Source organism: Argentina silus (assembly GCF_951799395.1).
Source record: "Argentina silus genome assembly, chromosome: 4".
NCBI lineage: Eukaryota > Metazoa > Chordata > Actinopteri > Argentiniformes > Argentinidae > Argentina > Argentina silus.
The window spans coordinates 3,072,125-3,086,194 of NC_139658.1; the positions used below are offsets into that span (position 1 = coordinate 3,072,125).

General features: G+C 43.0%; 1 protein-coding gene across 1 annotated transcript in view; it reads left to right on the top strand.

Annotated features, from left to right (window-relative positions):
• Positions 1 to 11,015, top strand: part of suclg2 (succinate-CoA ligase GDP-forming subunit beta) — a gene marked incomplete at its 5' end in the record, with an annotated part of 70,505 nt that extends 59,490 nt beyond the window's left edge. The window contains 2 exons of the mRNA XM_083667572.1: positions 3,367 to 3,487; positions 9,771 to 11,015. Of these exons, the coding sequence (XP_083523698.1) occupies positions 3,367 to 3,487; positions 9,771 to 9,886 (237 nt within the window). The 3' untranslated portion in view covers positions 9,887 to 11,015. The remainder of the gene's footprint in view (positions 1 to 3,366; positions 3,488 to 9,770) is intronic.
• Positions 11,016 to 14,070: the final 3,055 nt, after the last annotated feature.

The following is a 14,070-nucleotide window of genomic DNA, read 5'->3' on the forward strand; positions in this document are numbered from 1 at the left end:
GGGTACGGCACCGCTAGCGTGAAAGGCGCTAAATGTGTGTGTGTGTGATAATTCAGCAGCTCACACACTCACCACAGGGATGCTGGCAGAAAGGAGAGGAAACACAATGCTTAATTCCTCCAGGTTTCAAATGGACAAATGGAAATCACTGTTTTTAAATGTTGACAGGTCTAAGTGGAGCATGTTATGATTTAGCTTGATGATCATGTAGGCCTGGTGATTACATTGTTTTTGGTTATTGTTTTGGGTTGGATAGATTGACTTCGGGGGATTTACGTTATCTAAATCGTGAGAGATTTCCATATTACCTGCCAGCAGTGGTAATAATGACATTCATCCTCATATTCTGTTGAACACAAGGCGTAATCGTGACACTCCTGGGGATACGCCAGTGCCGTGTCAGCATGGTAACATTGTATAGGCTACATTTCATCCTGTCTTAAATGCAGTTAGCAGGGTGGAGAATGGAGGCAGAAACGCCTGTTTTTTTTCCCTGTGAAGCCGTCTTTGGTTTGATGTGAAAAAGCCTTGACAGGGTATTGAAGCGTCGGCTGCTATGATCCTATTATGTGAAATTTGAATCATTCACTCTCGGGCCCAGGTAGAACGTGGCGATGCCTCGCGCTCTTGAACTCACAAAGATTCTCAAAGGACCCCCGGTACATTATTCTTGATGCCTTTATGTTCAGCTCCAATGAATGAAATACCCCATTGCCAACATTTACCCTGTCTGGGACAAATGTGTTCAAGGAGGCTTTGTATATTTGATTTTATGACCGGGTAAATTGGTCGTACTATGTACTCTGATTTGTGAGTTATGAGAATTGTGAGAAGAGTGATATTGAAGTATTGAAATGTCAGAGTGGATTTGTATTGATCTTAGTGTGATTTTGAGATGGTCAGAGCTGGAATCAATGGAATGTTGTTTATGGTGGTCTTTTGATTGGAGCAGGCATTGAACCCAAGGGGTTGACCCTAACTTTACCTCCCATTCCCCAAAACATAAATCAGAGCGGAATTTAAAGGGTCTGTGCTGGGATGGAAATTGTCTATAGCTCTGCTTTATGAGTCTCTAAAACCAGGAATATATAACCAATGTGTGCTTTGACACGTGGGTGGGTGCTACACATTTTTGGTGGTGGATGAGGTAATCCAACGTTGAGGTAGGATGAGATAGATGGGTGGTCAAGTGTGTTTTATTTGAACTGTGTAACCTACCCTACACTACCCTGCCTTTACCTTCTCCCTTGTATGTAAGCTACCTCACTGTATGGCTTTGTACACTACCTCACTGTATTTAGAGTCTTGTACTCTAGTTTTGTTTCGTTGATACTGTAGGCTATCCTCCATATTGACAGTGGTCAGTGTCTCTGGGGCTTCCTGAGATGATGTTAATCAGTCTAGTCTCTACATCGGGAGGGGGCATGTATAGATATGGCAAGTGACTACCCTCCCTGCTGTATTTCTCAGATTCAAACGTCCTGTTTTGCTGATGAATAATCTGTGTGGAAGATGTGAAAATAAGTCTCTCAAAAGTCCACTGTAAACATTTGTAAAAAAACGATAGCTCATCCATATTTCTCTAAACTGCATTTACTTGCGTGTGAGCATACATAAATCATGTCCTCTGTATCATTAATATACATGGATGCCAATAGGAGACGCTTGGATGGAAGAAATATGGTGGTACTCAATAGAGCCTGCATTGGAAAATGTGATGCTGATGACGACAGAATAGGGCTTTTATGTTGGACTGTAGTCCCGGCGTCTAAATCTCTACTGCCCCCCAGTGGTCCCTCGGCAGTATAGCTGATGATGCACCATCAGTACGTCTAAGGACCGTTACTCCAAACAACCTCATGCTGTGTCCTGTCAGTCAGCCCCTAGCACTCATGGAAACTTCAATTATGCTGTGTGTCGTCTTTAAAAACAGATGGAAACGTGCTGTGAGAGAAGTTTTAATTACATATGTAATGCTTGTCCTACTAAACATGAGTTGTATTGGTTTAGGTCGTCCTCAATAATGCTCTATAGCTAGTAGGCCTATAATGTAAACCACATTGGGGGGTTGCCACTCTGGTCCAGTTGTCAAGTTTGAGACAGTTATATGGTTTCTTAGAATGTAGTGACATACCTGTTCATTTAAATGTCGACTATAACCCACTCAAGGTGTTCTCTGAATTGGGCGCACACATACAAAGACACACACACACACACGCATGCACTGGCTCTTTGACTGGTATATTTGCAGGAAAAGATCTGCACTTGGCTTAGTTTGAGAGGAGCTTGGAGTATTGACAGGTTTCTGTGTGTCTTTCTCTCCCTCTGTGTGATTTTCTCAGTTTGTTATGTTCTAATTGGGCCAGGGGAAGCGCTGGCAGGATTGGCCTGGTGCCCCTGCCTGGGGCCAGAGCTGTTCAGGGCCAGGGGAAGAACACACCCCCAGGCTGTAGAGAGATATCACCCACCTTTAGGAAAGAGACCTGCCTCAGATCACACCTAGCAGGCTGACCGTGGAACAGTTTGATGCAAGTCTGGGATATGAGGACCAATGTGCCATTTCTCACCGCTTTATTTTGCACACACACACACACACACACACACACACGTTGTGGTGGTGTTGCTGGAGGTCTAGTGGTGTGGTATCAGTCACAGATGACAGTGATGAACAGTATAGCCACCTAAGGACTTCTTCTCCTTGGAGACTGACAGCTGCTCCACATTAATCTGGCTGACACATGTACCCACACATGCACGCACGTAGGTTTTATTCTACAGTATATATCTGTGGCTCTAATTGTTCCTGTTGAATTCATTGACACTCTTTGATATGAGATGTACAGACAATAGTGTAGGTGATGGCTATCATTAAGTCACTGTGTGAAACTGTAAACATCCTTACACACAGAGTTCATCCACAGCAGTGGATTAGCGTAGACTATAAACAAATGTGCAGGATTAATCCTGTCTGCTCAATCAATTTGCCATTGCACTGTCCAGGGTATGTACGGTTGGTTAGATTGTTATTGTATACCAGCTGACTGTTATGTGTATGTCGTGTCCCCCTTCTATATCTTTCTGTTGCACTTTATCAATGTATAGTAATAACCTAATTTGTGCAATACTATTTCTAGATGTGACTAGAGGATATAACCCAGTACAATATGACAGAGTTGGAAAAATGCCTATATCTATAATATATGTAACAGTATGACAAAGTTGGATTGATTTCCTAATGTTTATTAACATGTATTATTGTAGTGTATCTGTGTGAGGTGTTGTGTCTCCACCTGCTTGGAGAGAAAATGTCCTTATAGGAAAATAAAAATTGACTTGACCCCCCTCCTGCCCTCCTCTCTCCTCTAGGTGGAAGCCGTCTTAGTGAACATCTTTGGTGGCATTGTGAATTGTGCCATCATTGCCAATGGTATCACCAAGGCCTGCCAAGAGCTGGAGCTCAAGGTGCCCCTCGTCGTCAGGCTGGAAGGTGGGTATAGCTCCTCTGACCACACACACACACACACACACCTTCCCCAACCTCACATCAACTTACTACAGTATATGTACCCCTCAGCTCTGCCCTTACTCCATTATCTACACCATTCTAGTCCACACAGCTTTTTTTTTTATCTACTTGGTTGTAGGTAGTTTCATTTGATTACTTGAGCCACATCACTTCAAGATGATTGATAGAAACACCAATTTATTGTGGATAAACAAATTCCATAGATGTGTTTCTATTGCGGTCCCCTTCTTTGCAAAACCTTAACAGTAGAGAAGGGCATTTCTCACGCCCGTCACGTTCCACACCGCCGTCGTTAGCGCTGGCCCACACAATGGAGACGGCGCTGATTGGGTCACCTCTCACCTGTGTATGCTAATGAGGTGGCGTTGGCGCGCTTGGCGGTGTGTCGCGATGGCGGTTGACTCCTGGGTGCCACGGCGGCAGTCGTTAGGATAATTGGCAGGAAACAGCTGAGTGGCGTTGTCCTGAGAAGGAGCAGAGGGACTGTGTCTATTAGCCCACAGCACTTCATTTGTCCCCACAGCACCTGCAACAAATTTTAGGTCAACACCGCTATTTCTGGGACACAGCTGTGGCAGTAAAGGCAAGCTTATGTACAGTGCTGCTTGAATGTTTGTGAACCCTACAGGGATGGTCATTATTTTTGTATAAAATATTAAAATTTACTTATAAAATCTTCATCTAAACCCCAATTCATCGTAAAAACATTCCAAATAAAAGGAATAAAAAACAAAGCTATATTTTCATTGTTTATTTAACAAAAACTCAGATTTCATGTGTGCAAAAATATGTGAACCTCTTCAGTCAATAGCTTGCGGCACCTCCATTAGCAGCGATAACTTGGAGTTAAACGTCTTGTATAGCCACTAATCCGTCTCTGACATCTGTTTTGAGGGATTTTTGCCTACTCCTCCTTACAGAACTCAGCCAATTGAGTGAGGTTTGAGGGGTGTCTGGCATGAACAGCCCGCTTCAGGTCCTGCCACAGCATCTTGATTGGATTTAGGTCAGAACTTTGACTTGGCTAATCCAAAACACAAATATTCTTTCTCCTGAGCCATTCTTTGGTAGATTTACTTGAATGCTTTGGGTTGTTGTTGTTGGAAGACCCATTTTCAGCCCAGCTTTAGCTCCTTGACTGGATGGCTTGACCTTCTGTTCAAGAATCTCCTGGTATACCTCAGAATTCATGGTTCCCTTAATGATGTGGAGTCGACCAGGTCCAGAGGAGGAAAAGCAGCCCCAGATCTTGACATTCCCCCCACCACCATGCTTGACTGTTGGGATATGGTTATGGGATAAGGTTATTTTGGTGGTAGGTAGTGTTGGGTTTTCGCCAAACATAGTGGTTTTGATTGTGTCCAAAAGGGTAAATTTTGGACTCATCTGTCCAGAGAACAGACTTCCAGAAACCTTCAGGTTTGTCTAGGTGGTCTCTGGCAAAGTTAAGACGGGTAGTTTGGTTCTTTTTTGACAGCAGAGGCTTCTTCCTAGCAACCCTCCCATGAATGCCATTTCGATTCAGTGTTCTTATTGTTGAAGCATGCACAGTTACCTGAGATGCAGCAAGGGAGGTCTGCAAATCTCTAGATGTTATGTGTGGGTTGGCTTTTACCTTTATTATTTTTCTTGTGGATATTTTGGAAGGGCGTCCACTTCTAGGCCAAGTTGCTGTCATGTTAAATGCTCTCCATTTGTAAATGATTTGCCTCACAGTGGACTGATGGAGCTCAAATCTTGTTGAGATGATTTTATAGCCTTCACCAGACTGATCTCACTACCATTGTCCTGATGTCCTCTGAGATCTCCTTTCCTCTCGGCATGGTGTGTTTTGCATTCACCTGTATGGGTAACACAAAACTGAACAGGTTTCTTATCTCTATTTATCAGAGTCGCGCCCAAACTCTTTCCTAAAGATCTCTCCTTTGATTGGTTCATTTGGTACCCAATTATTTACCCACCTGATTCTACTTACCTACTTGATTTAACCAATGCAACTTGGGGTTCACTTATTTTTGCACCTGCACTAATTTCTTTATAATTCAGTTTTTCTATTCATGATTTCCTCTTAACCAACATATATAATTGGTAAATATAAGCCTGTTATGTCAGATAAAAAAAGACTGGTTCTGGTTAAATAAAGATGTCATGGTAAAAACAAAAAAATATCTATAATTGCACAAGGGGTTCACATATTTTCAAGCAGCACTGTATATGACAGTTATGTTGCATTTTGGACCACTTTAAATAGTTCCGTCTATACAATTCATACAACTAAGTTAGTTATACAACTAAACATTTGATATGTATACCCTAGTCATGCTAAGATTGAAGTGTGTAGATTAATTAATTGTATAGATCTTTATGCTTTGTGTACATATACTGTAGATGTGGATCGCATGTGTGTCAGTATTATGCTGGTAACACACTCTGCAAACAATGCCCAAAAGAGAGCATTAATTGGGGTTCTCACTTTTCATTAACACAAAAAAACATCCCACTGTCTGTCAAATGTGGACCACTCAGAAAGTCATAGTAGCTATTGGGTTGAGTGCGACTGGTGGTCGGTTTTAATCCATGGTTTATAGCTGTGGTCATTACCAGGGGCTCCAGACTCTGAGATTGGTTAAAATCAATCAGCTAAAGGTAGCTAGCCTGACCACAGCCTCCAGCTGAGCTCTTCAACAGGATCAGCCAGGATTAACTCTGACACTGTTAATTGGGAACCTTTTTTTGGGGCCTTCTTCACTTATGCACACTTGGGAGGGGGTTGGCTTTAAATTAATTCCTCCTTTGAGGATAGAAGGCCACACGGTGTGGAGGTTGGTGTCAGTGGTTGATGTTAAGTCATTGGTGTATGATGCTAGGTTTCAGGAATTTCAATTTATGTACACACACACACACACACACACACACACACAAACACACACACACACACACAAACAATGTTTTGATAGTCTGTTTTGATACACATGAGATTTGAGAGAGGCTAGAAAGTATTTAACTGAGGAAGGACTGACCCCTCTTTGAGACTGGCCACCCTGCTGTATGTGTGTGAGTGTCTCCGCACATGTGTATGTCTGCATATGTGTGTCTGTCTGTCCTCTTAAACACACCACAGGGTCCAGTGAAGTAGTGATTTCATTCTATTCCTATTGATTTACACAGCCATTCCACTACTGTCAATCTGGGAATAGAGGTTATTTTCTCATTAAAGGGAAATTTGGGGGATATAGCCTTTTTTTCCCTCATGTAATTAGAAAAAGGACTGGTGGTCCTACAGAGGGGTCGAAATGGCTCCCTCAGCCCTGACAGTATCATTATAGCTTAAATAGAGCCATCTAACCACACACACACACACACACACACACACACACACACACACACACACACACACACACACACAGCCCTGACAGTATCATTACAGCCCGGATCTGGCCTGGTTTTTCTCTATCTAGCCGTGGACCGCACACACATACATACACACACACACACACACACACATTAACCTTTGTTTAGCCACACACATTAACTTTTGTTTAGTACTGTAAGTCATTGTGAACAAATTATCTAATACATTTGCGACCTGGACATGAGCAGACACAAACATAAACACTCACTTTTCCTTTCTCTCTCTCACACACACACACACACACACACACACACAGGCTTAAACATGCAGACTTAGGGAAAGAAGTGATTAGAATTGTAGAGTGAGTGTGTGGGAGTTAAGGGGCCCTCCTCCTACAGGTCTCAGAATATGGAGGAGTATTCCCCCTTCATCAGCCCCAGTCCTCCTGGGCTGAGCCTGATTTAGGAACATTATCATAATAGATGGAAAACTCAGGCAGGGCTGTGGCTCTCTCACTGCTAGAGTAGCTCTCATTCCATCCTAGTGCCCCACTTAGATCCCTTCACTCAACCAAATAAGACTAAACTCTGTTTCCTTACTGTGCCTAGAGAGGGCCCGGGGATCTTGCGATATAGTTGTCACTGCTACTAACCGCTTAAATGGGCCTTTTATGGTCCCAAAAAAGCAATTGAGGTAATAGTTAGGAAACATGTGAATAGGGTGTAAGTGTCCCTTTAAAGCCCCAGGTCCCTGGTGCTGTGTCCTGTAGCCCTGGCTGTGAGTGAGTCCTGTAGGTCTCTGGCAGCACCTAGTGGCTGCATGTGAACACACACCTACTCTGCTGGCTCTGACTGGGATGTGCTGCTGCTGCTGCTGCTACTACTCCCTGCTGCTCACACTGGAACTGCAAACAGCTCACTGACACCACCTCTTTCTACACACACACACACACACACACACAAAACAGACATCAAGTTGTTGCAAACAACAATCAAATAGCCCTGCAATTCGAGTTGCTCTAACCCTGCGACCTCTGACTTGCCAACACACGTGTATTTGTGTCCTCAAATACCTGATGCTGCGCTATGGAAAAGCTAGCAATTGGACAGCCTTGAGCTGAGCCCAACTGCTTATCTGGATCTCGGCAGCAAGGAACAGACTATCAAGTTGCTTCAACTGAATCTCGAACTTGCGACCTCTGACTTGACAACACGTCATCTCAAATACCCGACGTGAACCAGCTGCATTATGGAAAAGCTAGCAATTTGACAGTGCGTGTGGGATATTTGAACTTGAGGAGTGAGTTTACCATCTCAACACACACAAGCAGCTTTTAGCAGCTATGTTTATGAATATTTTGTGTGTGTGTGTGTGTTCCCCTTGTGCTTGGCCAGTCTATATATAGAGATTGTACAGCTTTTTTTTTTTTTTTTTTTATGTTTTATTATTATTCAGTGGAATTGTGTATTTATAGGGAAGCTTTTTGAAAACTGCTTTCCTTGAACTGCAGTGTGTATGTAAATATAGAATGGTAGAGGGTGTTTGTCTCAGACAGTCTTTGTTAACCAGCATATAGCTAAACCTCCCGCTGCCCTCCATAGGATTATGACATAAGTGATTTGTCAATCCAAATGAAGTTGATAGGTCAGTGTATTGAGCTGTCCCCTGCCTTGTTTGAGAGAAAGGAGTGCCCTTTGAGATATAGATTTGGCAGAGGACAGCATGTGGAGAGAGAATACCATATGATATGCTGTTTGATTAGAAAATGACTTTGGATATCCTATACGCCATGTGTATCTGGCCCTGGCCTTCTCCTTCTCTAATTAGATTACGCAATTGATTGTTTTCTGCAGAACTCAAGAAATGTGTTTAGAATGACTTATTATCTTGTTAGACAAAAGCGATGAAATATTAGGAGTTAAGTGGCAGCGGTAATAGAATTCCTCATGAAACTGCTATTGATTAGCACATCCAGGGCTCCTAAGATTTCACATATCATGCAATCTTAATTACATGCTAGCCAGGAGAGCCAGCCTGACATACACACACACACACACACACACACACACACACACACACACACACACACACTAACACACACAATAGAGGGTGTGAGTGATATGGGAGCACCTGTGTTAGGTAATTTGGCTCTTCCTCTGTAGTAATGTACTCACCTGTGAAATCACTGAACCCCAGCTGGGCTCTGTTGTTTCTCAGGGTTAGCGTCTTTTGTGCCTTTTGGTTTTTCTTTTTTTTTTCCTTCTTTTTTATCGAGAGCAAGGAGTAGAGAAGTGTGCATCAGTATCCCCCCCACGGCCTTCTCCCTTTTGCTCCCTCTCTCTCTCTCCCGTCTACTTCTTTTCTTTCTCTCTCTCCGTCCTTTTTTCCCTCCCCTCTCTCTCACTCTCTTTCTTTTCCTCCTCTCTCACTCCTTTTCTTCCTCCTCTCTATCTCTCTCTCTAACTCACCCCCCCCTCTCTCTATTTTATCCTGCCCTGTGTTGTGTGTTGGTCTCAGAAAGAGCCACTGTAGGCCTCGGGGCCGTGGAGGGGCTCTGACTGTCTCTGCATGGTTACTTGGTTACAGCTCCACTGGGGCCTGAACAACAGAGACCTCCAACAGCTGTCTCCTCTGCCCCCACTGGAGCCAATGGAACACCCTCCCTCCCTTTGCCTTGTTATACACCACTGACTGACAAGCCCTTCACAGATCAGACTGCGTTTTGATTAACAATTGAATTATGCCACTTATTCATCCATCCATCTGTATTTCCAGGCATCTGTCATTGAGTAAAGTTGATTTCTCCAATGTATGTCTTGTGTGTCTGTGAGTCAGTTGGCTGTGTCACAGCTCCTAACGGTGAACTCGTGTTGCTGTTTGTGTGTACTACAGGGACCAACGTGCAGGAGGCCAAGCGGATCCTCTCAGAGAGCGGACTGCCCATCACAGCAGCCACTGACCTGGACGACGCTGCCAAGAAAGCTGTAGCTGCTATCGCCAAGAAGTAGAGACCCCCTAAGACAAAGCCCCAACACCCACCTATCCATCAACGCCACCCTTACCCTCACCTAAGCACTATTGCCCCACCCTCACTATCACCCTTATCCATCCTAACTCCAACCCCTACCCCCCGGCTTTCACCAGCCATCCTGGCTCTGAGCCTCACCACACACTGTAGATCCTTCAGGCTCTCCTCTCTTTGGTCCCCTCCCTCTCCACCTCTGTCTCAGAGTGCTATCTGTCCCAATAGAGCTGTACTTCTCAATCCCTACCTTTCTTCCCTCCCTTTTGTATCATGAAGATATCCATATCAATCAGGTTGATGAATCAATATCAATCTTTTTACAATCATCGAGCTTGCCATCACTTTGTGTTCGTTCGTTATTGTTGACGGTGCTGTGTTTATCCAAGAAATGATCTGGAATCCTTGCACCCTTTAATTGTGCATTCCATTTTGACAGTGAGAGGAACATACATGTTTCTCAGTAAGATGCCATTTAACCAAGCAAAGATCAATGAACATGTTGTTGTTTACCAAACCATGTGGTGATACCAAGATTAATGGCACAAAAAGAATGACATCTGAATGAGGACTAAAAGACAGGTTCAAGACTGACCACAACAGTTAGCAAGATGAATATTCCCCTGTTCACGAAATGCTCTATGGTGTTAAAGCTAACGCAAGACACCTGGGGTTTTAGTGAGTAGCATTTATATTTTGTTTTGTTTCTGTAATCTTTGTTTATGCTTTTTACTACATCAGGAGACCTCATTGGTTTGCCTTGGTTGAAGTCAACTTTATTGATGCCTTAATAAGAGGTTGTTAAATTCTATGAGTATTATCTTTTGAAGTAAGTTGTATGAAATGTCCAACATTATTGAGCTGTTCGCTGTGTAATTCCATGTCTGATTTGAAAGTGCGACTTTTAACTATGACATAGCAGTATATAACTTTGATAAGATTATACAGTGCCTACTTCATAAGGATTTATTTAAAATTCATTATAGATCTGATAAAAAAAAAGAAAAACATTATTGTAACTGAGCTTTTTATAATCATGAATGTTTCGACAGTTGCAATGTCTTACGTCAACTGTATTGTATAATTTGAGAGCCTAATAAATGTGACTATTTCAAGAATAACTGCTTTTGTGAATGTCTTATTCACTTTGTCGCCTCTCATTTTCTCGATACACAAAGCATGTCCAGGTAGAAAATAATAACAAAACAAAGTGGAATAAAAGGAGCTAGAAAATGAAAAGGTAATCATGCCCAGTTCTTTGGGGGTCAGTTCATTTGCGGAACGACCGTAATGTGAGTGGAGAAAAGCAGCCGCTCAGCACTCTTTATTTCTCTGTGACTGAGCCTGTGAGCTCAGAATATTGACGACTTTAGTGCAGAAATGAAAAGACCTCGCATAGGAAAAACAACCATCAAAGTGCAGACGAAGGCAGATATTTTAAGACTGATAGTGATGATCTAAGGTTGATTTTAATGACTGAAAGTGGTCATGTTCACAATGTCATCTCTGTCTCTAACCCGTTTAAAACCTTTAACTAAAATAATCTGGCCACACACACACACACACACCCATGGTCCGAACCTTTAGTTCTCTTTTAATACATCTCCATGTATGTGGTCCCTGGGGAGACTGTGTGAAAGAAGTGACCGTCCTTCATGGGGCCAGAGTGAGTTGTAAGGTATGTGTGTGTGTGTGTGTGAGTGTGAGAGAGAGAGGGAGAGGGAGAGAGAGAGCTCAGTGAAATCTATCCCTGTCAGACAGACTGACTCTGATGGATTATCTGTCAGGGGATCTGAGAGGACACCCAGACCCACAGGATCAACTGCCACCTCTGACACACACACACACACACACACACACACACACACACACACAAGCATATTGACCACGCAACTGCTCCTTTTGCAGGAAACACACACACACACATTCACACACATACATTATACTAGACAGCCAGGTCCAGTCACAGCTCACTCAGCCTCCTGTGTTTGTGTGAGAGAGAGAATCAAGAGGATTGATCTGAAAGAACTCATTGACAAGTGCTCTAATGAATTCATGAGCAGTTGGTGGTCTGACTGCTGCCTGTTTCTCCCCACAAATATACGGTACATAAAAGGATTGGACTGACCTAACCGTAAAGGTTAGATAAGTCAACAGCATCTCTGTGTGCAAAGGTTAACGTGTATGACTAAGGCCAAGAGCACCAACTTGAGGCTTGCACTCAGCGTAAAGAGGCCTACCTGAATCACACAGTCACAGACATTACCGAATACCAGATAACCTGTACTGTCCTATATCCCCATTGCAAAGTGGCATCTTGGAAAGCCAAACTTAAGTGTAAGTTCTCCCACTGCGCTCCATGGCTGCAGCCCTAACCATATAAATGGGGTGGATGGCTCAATAATTGCCTTATTTCATGCTCTTCCTCCGGTGTGTCAGAAATACCCACACTGATGGATTGGAGTGGAGTTTAGGCTTGTTAAAGTGGGGCTTTGGCGTTGACATTGTTTAATTCACCAGCCGAGCTAGAGGTCAGTGGGAAATGTGCGGTGTTGATTTACTCGCCAAAATTAGTGCCGCACTGTCATATCAATATAGATGAGGCGCGCATCACTAGAGGTCACCCAGTGGATTACATCATTTACCCTCCGCTCTTAACTTGGCTGATACCTTTTGAGGAGAGTGGATGCTAACAGCTAGTCTAGCACAACCACATCGGTTTTATAAAAAGCCATTTCCATGTCTTGGTACTTTAATTAAACTGAATTATTATACCCTGAGTGCATACTTCAGCCTCTGTGACTCACTTTATTTGTTCCTGTAATTGTCCATTTTGGTATCTGAAAGGTTTGCAGTGGTTTTTTTTTATAGCCCTCAGAATTGATGTCAAAACTGTAATTGCCACTTTAGGAAGCTGCCTTTTGTGTTTAACATGAAACTGAAAGCCACTGTCTTGTGGAAACTTTTTTTTTTCTCACTCTGGCTTTAGACAATAAGGTCAAGACCACCTCAGAGAAAGTATTGGTTATTTATTGAGTAATTTGGAGGCAACAACTACTAATATATGAGTTCATAAAAAAGCAATAGCATTGTAAATTGTGTACAGCTACTTCGTCTTTCAGGGACACAGGTTGTTCAATATTTACAATTTTCTGCTGGCTCGTTCCACTGCCAAGGTAATGGACAGATGAGGGGCAGGGGAGTGTGTGTGTGTGTGTGTGTGTGTGTGTGTGTGTGTGTGTGTGTGTGTGTGTGTGTGTGTGTGTGTGTGTGTGTGTGTGTGGTGTGTGTGTGTGTGTGTGTGTGTGTGTGTGTGTGTGTGTGTGTGTGTGTGTGTGTGTGTGTGTGTGTGTGTGTGTGTGTGTCTTCCTACCCATTAGACCCTCACTGCCCACTATCCTTGAATTCCTATGGCGAGTGTCTCTTTACAAGACCAACATACACACACAAAATGTCTCGTTTCACTTTAATTGTCTCGTTTCTAAATCAAACCATAAAGAATCCACTTTGACAGTTTTTATGTCAAAAAACTAGAACTGAGAGACTGAGTAAAATTGTCAGGGGGAGAGAGAAGCTGGGAGACTGTTGATGTTGTGTTTGTCTCCACGGTTGATGTTGAGGTCTTAACGTTTGGCCTTGGCTCACGGATGGGCAGAAAAATCCATTACCCTCACCAAGAATTGTTGCCAGTGTGTCTGTAATTGAAGGACTTAAAAATCGATCGAAATTGCCTTTGCTACCTTCTTAACAAGAAATTGAGCGATGAAGAGGCAGATAGGACACACCTTGCTGGAATCTTTTTCCGTTCTATTTTTGTCATTTTTTCTTTTACCTAATGCCTCTTTCACAATCAATTTGAGTTCAAAGGCTGTGTTTTTAGTGAAACACGTTCGGGTTTGTTTTCCAACAGAGAATAGTATTCTCTACTGGTATTCAGGGCCACTGAGTATGTAGGTTTTTGCCTTCAGCTAAATCATTCATTGCCCCTGGGCTAACAGTCTGAACAGAGTAAGTGTAGTCTGAGCTTGTACCTGTATATGGATTGGGCCAAAACAGACATTGGTTTTGCTTATTGGTTGAAAAGGGATATTATTCTGCAAGAGACTATTCCAAACCGAACCCTGGTGATACTGTACCGACTTCCATATTTGACACTCAAGTATGAGCCCT